We start from the raw sequence: 11,959 nt of genomic DNA, 5'->3' as shown, positions 1-11,959 counted from the left end.
GTTCGATCTGACATTTTTTCAAGGTGCGCAACTTCCTGTCCACTTCTTTTTAGATAATTTGCGAGAAGTGATGCATACTTTTTTTTTTATTAATTGCTCAGTGCCGTACACATACAGAAAACTGTAATAGTGAATTATAAAATCACGCCCTTTGGATCTCTTATTTTGGAGAAAATTTAAAGATTTTGTTTACGTTAAGAGTAGTTCAACTAGGCAAACGTTTCACAAGACAACAGTTTCTATTAAGTTTTCTTTGTTTATTACGCACATCTTTGGCTTCAAGTGGGATTAATGTTGAGTGCCCGCAGCTCCTTTTCGCCCACTTTGTTAAATATAACTTTCATGAGGGGGTTTTTGGGTCCGCAGACTCCTCGGAAGTCATCAAGATCGTTGTTGAAGACCATGACGCCACGGTACCCCTGTCCGATTATGAAGTCCATCTGCGGATCAGTAAAGTGTATTCAGTTCACTGCCCTTACGATGGTCATAGGCTGAGTTTACATGGATGCGACTGTAGCGAATTAGATCGAGAACTTACTATTTTGATGGGCTATATATAGGTAGAAGAGGACTGAGGTATGAAGACAGGGTGCGTGTGATACGTCCCTGCTCGATTCGATGCACTACAGTCGCATTCACGTAAATCCTGAAATAAATTTTAGTTCGTTAAATGATCTAAATTAATATTTCATTTAATTCCTACGAAATTTCCCTTTTTTATTATAAGAATCTTAAAATTGAACTGGCTCGCAAAAAAAAAAAAAATAGACTGAAATATTAAAATTTAAGGGAATTCCGGTACTAGGCGCGGACATAGAACCTGCTTATACCAGAAATAAAAACAGCGACAACAACTTTTTCTTTGAATGTAGAGAACCTACATGGTTTTGTCATGCAATTTTCTGTTTTGGATGTATTTTATTGACAATATTTTTTTTTTATAATCCCCTGTTTTCCTGCAACCACTTCCTAAGATTTCTGAAAGGCAAGCAAGCGGATTAGGTCTTGACAGTTTCAAAGTCAGTTCTTTCGAGACTTTGAGACAAAAAAACAAGAGCGGGTTGGTAAAAATACAGGAATCAATAAGAACATTAAAAAAACGGACACGGACAGACAACTAGTTAAAAGAACCGTGCTGTCTGTCCTTTTCAATAATGTTTTTTTTTTTTTATTTTATTGTTGACACTTGTATATTCAAGATAAAGCTCGAAACTTCGTGAGTATCGGGACACATAGGCTCAGATGGCGCAGCGCAAACATTAATTTTATTTAAAAACTTCGAGACTTCAAAAATGTAGTTTCAAATTGGCTAAAGAAAAATGTTCCGACATACAATGTTTTAGTTTCAAGCGGCAACATGCAGGAGCCTCAAAATCAGCTTAACAATGAAAACTGCAGACTTTCTGATGTAGTGCCCTTTACTCAGCACCATTAAAAAACATTAGCTTAATCTTAATTATTTATTTACAAATTACAGTTCGGACTTCTGCAAGGAACTGTGAGGCCAGGTTTGTTTAAAACAAAGCATGTGAGAAATACGACTCTGTTCAGCTTGCCCCGTAGACGTTTTAACTTGCACTTGGACGTTGTGAGTCATTTTCTTTAAATAGTGGTTTCTGGAGCAATCCCATTTAAGTCAATATGGTCACTCGTCTTCATTTCGTATGCGTGACGTGAGCGGGATAGAAAAAAAAATAGTTTCATTTGAAAGTTATTTTCGACCACTGCCAGAGTAGTAATTGACAAATGCACGAATTTATGTTGTGCGACACAGTGAACGCTATTCGATACAACCGAGCGGAATGAAGTTTTAGAGACTTGGATGCCGTAGTAACAGAACGCAAAAGAGTTATATATGTATATATATATATATATTTTTTTTTTTTTTTTTTGAGTATGCACAAGGCCAATCTGGGAGCTCTTTACTTACCTTATTGGCGACGCTCTCTTCGTCCTCGTACCCGACCCATTGGTCCCCGTGGTAGGCATAGGGGCATTTGGCTTCTTGATCGAATTTCCGAGTCCATAATCCAGATTTAATGTTTGGACAGATCTGCGCATACACGAAGGTGACAAAAAAAATCGCTATAATTTTTTCCGCTGTAGAAGGCACCGCACAAAAACTGTTCCACAAATCGCCAGAACCCTGCGCAAAGCGGGGTCGTGATTGTGTAACGTATGCACTTATTTTATTGTTGTTTACGCTGAGCTTGCCTGTATTTCGATTATCTTGCTCCCTCTTCATTTCTTCATCACCTGAATGCACTTCCTTCGCGCTATATTTCTCGTTTGCCTCGCTCAGTTGAGAACACATGTTTCTTCTCGCATGAGTTTAAGCGGGGAAGGATAGGGGTGAGGGGCAATGGCGTATTCAGAAAATGTTTTTTTTTTTTTTTTGGGGGGGGGGGGGGGGGGAGGCGAAGATGGCTGGGATGTTCATGATTTTGAGTGCGGAGGGGAGAGGAAGCTGAAAAGGCATGTTCATAATATCGAGTCAGCTGGATTTTGGGGGCGGGGGGGGGGGGGAGGAGAGGCTAAAGCCCTATAAGCCCCCCCCCCCCCCCCCCCCCCCCCCCACCTGGATATGTCCCTGGTGAGCGGTTGAGGAGGGATTGCAGGTGTGCCCGGAATCACTTCAAGTTCATGCTCCCCATGATATTCCTTGTTTTGCACCATTCGAATTAAGAAACATGCTCATCTCTAAAAGACACACAGATACGTGATAGGGTAGTTTAGACGTCTGGTTTGGCCGGTACAGTACGGCTGATAAGCGAGGTGGCGGGGTGACTGTAACGTGCAATGCATTGCTGCAACTAAACCGATAAACGCCGTTACAATTCACGAAGCCCATACATATCAAAATACTTTCACAAAAGAGGCCAATCGTAAAATTCGCTCATGGGTCGTGCACAAGCTGAACAGTCAGTGCCTCGACCACAAACTGCGCGCCGTAGTTTGCCGGCCAACATAAAATGGGGGGGGGGGGGGGGATATCCGACACCGCTGTGGTATCACGAATTGATGAGAAATGGTAACATGTCTCGTTATGGTGGGCGGAGGTGCTAAGGAGTGAAGAATGACTGGTGTTTTATACGCAAAAGCTAAAGCCCCGTGGAGGGTTCGGGCTTCTCTTGGGTCAGGTGAACCGTACCTCGTAGTATCCCATCAGATCGTGGGACCTAACGTACGGCCCGGCTTCAGCAGGCTGTTGGTGCTTTATCCGTGCCTTTACTCCGTGCTTGGCGGGGTCTCGTAGAACATACGTCCTTCCGTAGAACGCTATCCCCAGCATGAGTTTGTCTTTGGGTGCGCCCATGTTGACAAGCCGCTTCATTCCTTCTGCCTGAAATGAAAAAAAAAAAAAAAATCGAGTAAATATTGTATTACGATAGGATTTACTTGTCATTGTACCAGTAACTCTTGCAACTTTTTACGTGCTCTAGTGGTAGTCATAATTCATACTACGTAACCAACTGGCATGAAACCTGTGTAAACACATGACGATAGAATGCTCATAGAAGTGGAGTGAGACTTTTTTTTTACAGTTTTTAGAGGCTCAGGTCTAGACAACTTATGCTGATTTCACTCTTATAGTTATTTCTAGTTATTCGCTGCAGGACGTCAAATATTATAAGGAGCTTCACAACTTCGGTTTTGAGATCGGGGTGCTCTCGCTGTGAGATTACAAAATCACGCTGACAAAAACAAGAAAAGTAACGCAATTGGCGAACTGTGAAAACAAAGTTTACTTAGAGTATGTTGAAATAAAGCCCCTCCCTAAAATTTCTTATACGTTTTGACGTCTTCATTTTAGTGTTTATACTAAATAGACCTTTAACGGTACAACGAATTAATTTTGCAATAGCAGGTGGGGAAAACCCGTACCGAACTGTTTTTTTAAGGGAAGGGATAGTCAACGACGGGCAGCCGTTGTTACACTAAAAACATACCTTCTTCGCCTTGATGAATCTCTCTTTAGAAAGTTCTGGCTTGATGCTGTTGATTTCAAAGGAGCTTAGTCTCGGTAAAGTTTACCATATGCAACTTCCTTGTTTCTTATGTTAGAGCATAGATATTTTCGTAACAATTCTCGCAGCAACCTGTAATCTTTGGTAGTATTTGAAGAACAAAAAACAACAAAGCAATAATCGAGTAAAGAGCATGCGCGGACCACATACGTACGATGGTCAGTTCCTGGAAATATTTGGAATCGGCAGCCCTCTTGTAGAGGATGCTGTGCATATCCGTGAACCGGTTCCACTTGCCCCGCAGGTCGTAGGCGAGAACATTGAACCAGTCGACGTTTCTGCACGTACCAAGACAACATTTGTTTACCACTTCCGCGACCTCGACGGTGCGGCGTCAGAGATTGTACGTAGGTCGCGCTATTCGAAGCAATGCAAATCAGCAACAACACACGGGGAAGATAAAGAGGTCTTTAAAAGTGCACCCAGAGAAAAACTTAACTACCGTTGCCGATAGCCTTACCCGGAAGCCGTCAATTAAAACGTCCTCGCTTATTATGACATCGGTTAATGTCACGTTTTTTTGCGTATTGGAAAGAGGAGCCACGCCGAGTGACTCAACAACGGGTCAATCTGTGGGTTTTTTTTTCTTTTTTGAAAAACGTGAGCTATATAAGACGGGAAGTTTTGAGTAAAAAAGGAAAGTATGTTTATTTTCATTTCGAACAAGTCATTGGAAGCGCAAAAAAAAAGTCACTGGACGCGCAAGAAAGCCGGGCGTGTCCTATTATGTGATTCATTCTTCGATGTTCTTATGCTCTGATGACGCAATTTGATTTGCTGCGATATAATAATAAGACTCACGGGACTCGACACGACCTGCGTCTCTTAAGCTATTTGGAACTGTAGGTTCTCAACTGTTGTAAGAAAACCTGCTGTTTACACGTGAACGCGAAAAAGTCTAAATTAGGATAGTAATTTTTAATTTTTCTGTTCTGAATATAAAAGTTAACTCGAGTAACATATCGATGCACCTTTAAACTACGGATGAAGCTGCATGGTCATAGTAGACAGCCGACGACGTTATTTTTTAGGGAAGCGCGCCAACACATATCACGGTCATTGGTATGATAATTTTTTTAGGGTAAATTGTGAAACATAACTAAAAAAAAAAACGCTTAAGATTTTAACATTGGCGTTAGCTGAAGATCGGCGTGTAGGAATTGAAATCACCGAGTCATGCGTGGAATGTTGTAGCCGCTTTCCAGGTAGTTTTCCTCAAGGGGGACTGCCGCAGTCAAGAACAACGGATGAGGGTTGAAAGCTGCCTTCAGTTCCTAAAAAAGACGGTTTGACGAAAAATCGTATATTATACGTGATTTCCATTTTGACAGAGACACAGTGAAGTGTAGAACACAATTAATCTAGCGTTTGCTTGCTAAAAACCCACGGATTAAAATGGCATTTATGAGTCCGATGAAGAGCACTGAGATGACATCCCACAGGTGGATAGTTCAGTATCCTCGTGCTTTTTTCCTCTCGAAGTAGGTTTGCCTGTGGGTTTCAGCGAAATAGCTTGTACGTGGCATAAGTATTATTTTTTTACAGACAAAATTGTTTTGCGAATTGTTTAAGACAAATATTGCTGTTTCTCAGTGCTGATGTATGCAACAACTTATATCGTTAAATGCGCATGAGCTGACCGACTTACCCAAATAATACACGTGAATTTTACTTCTTAAGTATGTTACGTAAGTGCGTAATCCTATATTATCGCCAATAAATGCACAAAGCAGACTCAAAGAAATGCCTGCGCGTCTACTTACCCGCAAAACACTCAGAGGCAATCTCTGCAATCTATGAAATCAGCTCAGCGAGTGATGAAACGGAACTTCCGTTTAGACCTAAAAATTAAGTCTGCGCTGTGGCATTAGGCAATGCAAAGCGTCATGCTTGCATTGCGTAATGCCACAGCGAAGACCTAATTTTGAGTTCTAAACAGATGTTCCGCCTCATCATTCGCTGAGCTGACTTCGGAGATCACAGAGATTGGCTCTTCGAGAGTTTTGCGGGTGAGTAGACGCGCAGGCATTTCTAGAGTGCAAAGAGGCTGCAACTTTAAATTCGCGCAAACGAGGTCAAAAGGCCGTACCTTGAGCAGCTGTACGAAGTTCTCCTTGTCGTCCGACGTTCCACCCCGAGGTTCGTAGCCCGGGTACTTCCAGATGATCTCAAGGCCGTCAAAACCGTGGCGAAGCATCCAGTCAAGTGCGCTGTTGACAAACTTTGTTCTTCTCTCGGGCTTGCTCACCATATCCGAGAACACCTTGCCGCCTAGATCCCAGCCACCGACGGCAAGCATTGTCTTCAGGAACAGATGCTGAGTCTTCAGATCGGTGAAATTTCTATATAGACCTGAAAACGAATTACAACAAATAATGATGCTTTGAAAAAAAAAAAATAACCCTGACATCTCTGAAGTCTTGCTCACACATTTGAGTTCGCGTGCGATGGAGTGTTTTGCGCTTACTTCTAACAAATTAACACACTTCCACACTGACACCTAATATTGGTCAGATTTGGGACACTTGCGTATATATTTTACTTTTTTTTACGCAACATTTTGTTATTCTTGGCTCGAAATAATTCTGACAATGTTATAGGTGACTATTTGTCATACATTTGATGTTGCAAACACTGCAAAACCTTCAGTGTAGCCGATAGATGGCGCCAGTAGTGTTTGAAAGGAGGGAAAGCAACGCCCTCCCTTACACTTCAACGTATATGGGTGAACCTGCTTTAGGCTTGTTATGCACGCTTCTTCTCTAGTCAGACATCGGTGGACCTTTCAACCATTGTGAATATTCGTTGCAAGAGTCTCCCATTTTGAAAGGAGCTATTTTCTTTTTTTAAATTTCACATTTCTAAGAACAAGATGCCGCGCATTCCGGATTCCTTCGGGGACAGAAATGATTCCCATTAAATGACCCTGAACTAACTTTCATCTTGCTGGTACTCAGGAATGACGCTCTTGAGCTCCCAAGTGCGGTCGTCGATGCCAGCGAACGCGAGGACCACGAAGGTGCAGTAGTCCAGGGGAACATCCTCCACCCTGTAGTTCATCGGCGGAGGTCGACCGATGGCCCAGCCGTAGTAGTAGCAGACCACAGGAACCAAGAACTTGTTCCTAGGAATAGTGATTCCCTTGGTGGCATCGGAACCTGTAGAGAAGTATTAGCACCAAATAAACTTTTTACGTTCCAAAACGCGATGAAAGCGTAGGTTGTTCTTTGAGGCTACCGACTATAAATGTCTGAGGGGTCATTTTTATGGGTTATAGACGAGTAATTGACGCCAAAGCATTTATTAGCGAAATATAAATTTGATAAATACAAGACTTAAACGTCTATAAAAAAGTTAAGGGCAATATTTTACACTCCCCTTCCTCCTTTCGGGGGTTTCTAAAGACGTTTCAGAGATCGTCTGTTCTTAGTGATAACTCATTCTACGGGATATTAACATCCCAGAAATCGAAAACTTATGCTGGTGCGACGTCTATTTGCCTACTAAAATTGTGATGGAATTTCGTGCCATGCCCCTTTCTGAGCGGAAAAATCCGGAGTACAGAATTCAGCGGAGGCGCCGGCGGCGTGACGAAGGACGCGCTTCAGCCAATTGCAAGCGAAGGCGCCGACAGCGGAGGCTTTGACAGCGGAGGCTTCGACAGCGGAGGCTTCGACAGCGGAGGCTTCGACAGCGGAGGCTTCGACAGCGGAGGCTTCGACAGCGGAGGCTTCGACAGCGGAGGCGCCGCCGACAGCGGAGGAGGCGCCGCCGATAGCGGAGGAGGCGCCGACAGCGGAGGCTTTGACAGCGGAGGCTTTGACAGCGGAGGCTTTGACAGCGGAGGCTTTGACAGCGAAGGCTTCGACAGCGGAGGCGCCGACAGCGGAGGAGGCGCCGCCGATAGCGGAGGAGGCGCCGCCGATAGCGGAGGAGGCGCCGCCGATAGCGGAGGAGGCGCCGCCGATAGCGGAGGAGGCGCCGCCGATAGCGGAGGGGGCGCCGACAGCGGAGGAGGCGCGGACAGCGGAGGAGGCGCCGACAGCGGAGGAGGCGCTGACTGCGGAGGCGCAAGCTGAGGCGCCGACAGCGGAGGCGCTGACAGCGGAAGTGCCAGAAGCAGAGGCGCCGTTGGCGCCTCTGCTGGATTTTGTGCTCGTATTTTCCCGCTCAGAAATGGGTGGGGTAGGAAATTCTATCACATTTTTTGTAGGAAAATAGACGTCGCACAAGCACAACTTTTGTGTTTCTAGGATGCTTGGAGCTTCTAAGATAAGTTATTACCAGGAACAGACGATCTCAGAAACCTCTTTGGTGCACCTTTAAGTTAATATTTAATTAAAAGAAAGAGGTACACATAGTCCCGGAACGTTCGTAACGTCGTGGTACGATATCTATTTGTACCTTTTGAGAATGTCAAGTGAGATATAATGTTGCATTTTGTTTTTCGCATTTTGACGTTTCCTACATTCTGAGTCCTGCTGCATATTGGAGAAATTATGTACACCAGGGCACTGAATATGAGTAGGTTGTTTCTATTGTTCTTGTTTCCTATGGCGATAGCCAATGCAATGCAAAACCCCATCAGTGTCTTTTAGTCTTTTTCTCTGTCTTTCCCGAGGGGCAATTGTCTTGCGCGTTACGCATTTGTTAATTTTTAGTGTGTAGCGTTATATCATCCTTCAGCACTTGTCTCTTCAAATAAAAATGAGTGAAATAAAATAAAACATTACGGTTGAGCTAAAAATATTCTACCAACCACGAATGACCGTTTTTAAGCATGGTTGTTTAAAAATCGGTATCGTTCTTGCTACAAAATGCCAGTAAACAGTTATTGCGAATTTAAGTCATGTTTATATTTTGTTCTGTAGACAAATAAACAAAAAGCAATAACGAGAAATATTTTGTATATTTATGGAGCTGCTGAAAACTCAAAATTCTTTTTAAGCCTACACATCATAATCATTCAGAATAATCAGTTCGAAATTCAAACTTTCAAGACTCCCTGTGTCTTCATAACTCGGTGTACTATTTAGCGCACTATTAAAAAAATAAAAAGTATAAAATAAATAAAAAGAAAGAGAGAGAGAGAAAGAGAAAAACAGAAAGCAAACGCTACTTTTGGTGGGTAAATTTGCCAAGGCTTCAGGAATATTTTTTTTTCTCCTGAACTTTCATCTTTAAGTGTTTTGCGAAATATTAAATTTAGATATGTACTTTATGTAAACTTTTTACAGTAAACTCCAAACATGTACAGCATGTCCACACTGACTTCTCTTCATATACATGGCATTTTATTTTTATTTAAACATAATAAAATAAAATAATAAAAAATGGAGGGAGAGTTACAGGGTGCCGTCGTCTCCGCTTATTAATCAGGCTCGGCCGGACATGAGAAGAGACGATGGGCGTCGTAATAAGTTGGCTAATTAACTAAAATGTATTATTTATTTTTAATTACTTTCATTTAAGGGTTACGTTGAAACTGCAGTTTTTTTTTAAAGACACGCATTGTGTGAGACTGAACAAACCAAATTTTTGTTTGTGAAATGCCAAACGCCTTTGAGACATCATTCAATACATTTTCGCGTCTTGGTCTCCTGATTTCAATATCGGACGCAGAGAGAGAGAGCGCCATATACGTTCGTCTACAATGATGCATAGCAGTTTGACGTAGTAGTTTCGCTCGCCTCGTGGTGATCATCTCGGCAGTCCGTACTCGGTGGCTGCGCCTACGTCGAGCTGCCGAGATGAGACTGTCCGAAACGAGCTTGACATTCTTCTAAGCATCAATAGGAATGGGAGTTGCGGCGCTATTCCTGCGTCCTGCAGTTTCGAAGTAACTTGGCAGACGCAAAAATCGATCGTTAAATTAAAAAAGAATTGCCTTTGTACGCGAAATGTTTAAGTAAGTTTAGCCTGTAATGATGACTGCCGTTAAATCTGGAATTGCAACTTGACCCACTAAACCATCAATTAAACATCAATTTTGTGATACTTTGCTAACTTCTCGTGTCGGCTAATGCCCGATCTAATGTCTTCCAAGCTCGATGAACACATTGTAAATGTGGCATCATCGTAACTGTCACCCCCCTTAAAAAATACGTTTCTTCTCATTAAAATAAAAAGCCTCGTATATTCCTGAATCATGTCGCCTTGTATAAGGAATGTAACATATTTTTTATTTGCGACCTAGAAAAAATAAACAAAACATTCACACCTGAGAATAATATTTAGTGACTAGAAATACACTTTACTTTGATGGAATTGAATATTAACCGAATCGGGCTGGACAAAAACAAAATGCTAACTATAGATCGATAATTTGCTTAAGGTTTTATGCACTATCTAGGGTATTTCTTACAATAGCACACATAACAAAAAATAAAAGCTCCAATGTTGGTGTTTCAACTCGTGTGACTGAGAGCCATTCTTGTAAATATAGTAAATAGAATTAAAACTTTTGCTACATTGTTCATATATTTTAGTTTCCTTTAATACTTCACTTGCCGGCTGCTTGCACAAAGGCCAAGGCAGTTACAACTACGCGGTGTGGCGTCTGCTTTTAGCGCAAGAAACAAAAGTAAACATGTTAAACCAGTCCAAGTGAGCAAGTACCAGCGCATATGCCCCGTCGCTTTTGGTATTCCGATTTTCGAATTTTTCTTTGTTCTGTTGGCACATAACGTAAAACTTACCAGTGAAAAAAAAAATCCAGTGTGTACATTAACAGGCCTGGAAGTTTGCGGCCACCTTACCTTTCACTACTGCAGACGCGTTGTGAACGACGCAGGCCAGCAGCAGTACCAGAGCCGTCTTCGGTATCCATGGGGGAGCCATCTCGACGCTTTGAGACTCGCGCACCGGACGTGCTGAAACCTCCCGGCACGACGGCACGACTGCGGCACTCCCGTCCGTAGGGTCTGTGGGCGTCTACGGATGCGGGGCCATAATCTGAGCGCGGGATGTCGCTTCAAACCTCAAGTTCTTTCCAGGTGAACAGAACAAGCTAAAACAGTTTCGACTCACAGGAAACACTGCGAGTTCCAAAGATGTTTTCTGCCCGTCCGAAATCGCGACGTGTCTGCTATTTCAGCTCTCTGCGAATGCGGGCAGTAGAAGCGTCTTCTTTGGCGGGTACGATTAGTATCGAAGCAGGAAGTCATTCTAGCCCTTCTTATGACGCAAGAGGCCCTGCTGGCTCAGGTTTGCGAAACCGCGTGCTCTACGTTCCTAGACTCTTCACCTTCACACGTGTTGCTACTTTTATATTTTCTATATTTATTGCATCTGTAACTCGATGCGATGTCTCGACAACTGCCCTAACGTGTTTTTATAGCTGCATTCAAGGTTGAACGGCGTGCGTGCGTTTTATTGAGTTTTTAATGCTAAAGCGGTGTTGACGTATACATTCTAGCCTTTTCGCAGGCGCACGGCTGTGCTCGTCGGATAGCCTAGCCACGGGTGGGAACGTAGAGATTTACGTAACTTGTTGACAAAGCGTGGTTTGAACTTAGGCATTGAAAATAAGCGACTGACTACACGTATACCTGCATCGAGCGCTTTGGCCAGGAAGTGAGCCAATGCTCACTTCCTGGCCAAAGGAAGTGAGCCAATGCAGCTACCGGCGGAACAAATTATTTTAATACTTTGCTTGTATGCAAAAACCCGTGCGGGACAATACGGGCGCATATATTAACCTCAAGTCATTTGAGGATATATTTTTTGTGTTTTATGTTCTAAAGAAATTAGTGGGACTATACATAAATCGTTCGCGTCAAGAAATTTTAATGCCCTAAGAAAGTGTGTATGTCATTAAAAGTTTAATAATCAACTGCTTTGAATGCTGATATTTATTCCCTCTCAATTTTCGTTTTCTAAGGTACCATAAGTGTGAGATATAAAAAAGAGCCTGTCAACTGGCTGTCTTC

The 11,959-nt window shown here is 42.8% G+C and overlaps 1 protein-coding gene across 1 annotated transcript; it reads right to left on the bottom strand.

Moving 5' to 3' along the window:
* Positions 1–236: 236 nt before the first annotated feature.
* Positions 237–11,178, bottom strand: LOC115314660 (endochitinase). The gene is made up of 8 exons (XM_040211772.2): positions 10,787–11,178; positions 6,965–7,186; positions 6,118–6,380; positions 5,199–5,302; positions 4,183–4,306; positions 3,152–3,343; positions 1,931–2,053; positions 237–440 (listed from the first exon to the last, which is right to left on the bottom strand). Exons 1-8 carry the CDS (start codon positions 10,866–10,868, stop codon positions 279–281), a joined length of 1,272 nt encoding a protein of 423 aa, XP_040067706.1. The 5' UTR covers positions 10,869–11,178; the 3' UTR covers positions 237–278.
* Positions 11,179–11,959: the final 781 nt, after the last annotated feature.

The sequence above is a fragment of the Ixodes scapularis genome, unplaced genomic scaffold (assembly GCF_016920785.2).
Source record: "Ixodes scapularis isolate PalLabHiFi unplaced genomic scaffold, ASM1692078v2 PGA_scaffold5__190_contigs__length_132052651, whole genome shotgun sequence".
NCBI lineage: Eukaryota > Metazoa > Arthropoda > Arachnida > Ixodida > Ixodidae > Ixodes > Ixodes scapularis.
Note: the sequence above shows the minus strand (reverse complement) of the source record. Positions and strands in the feature narration are given on the sequence as shown.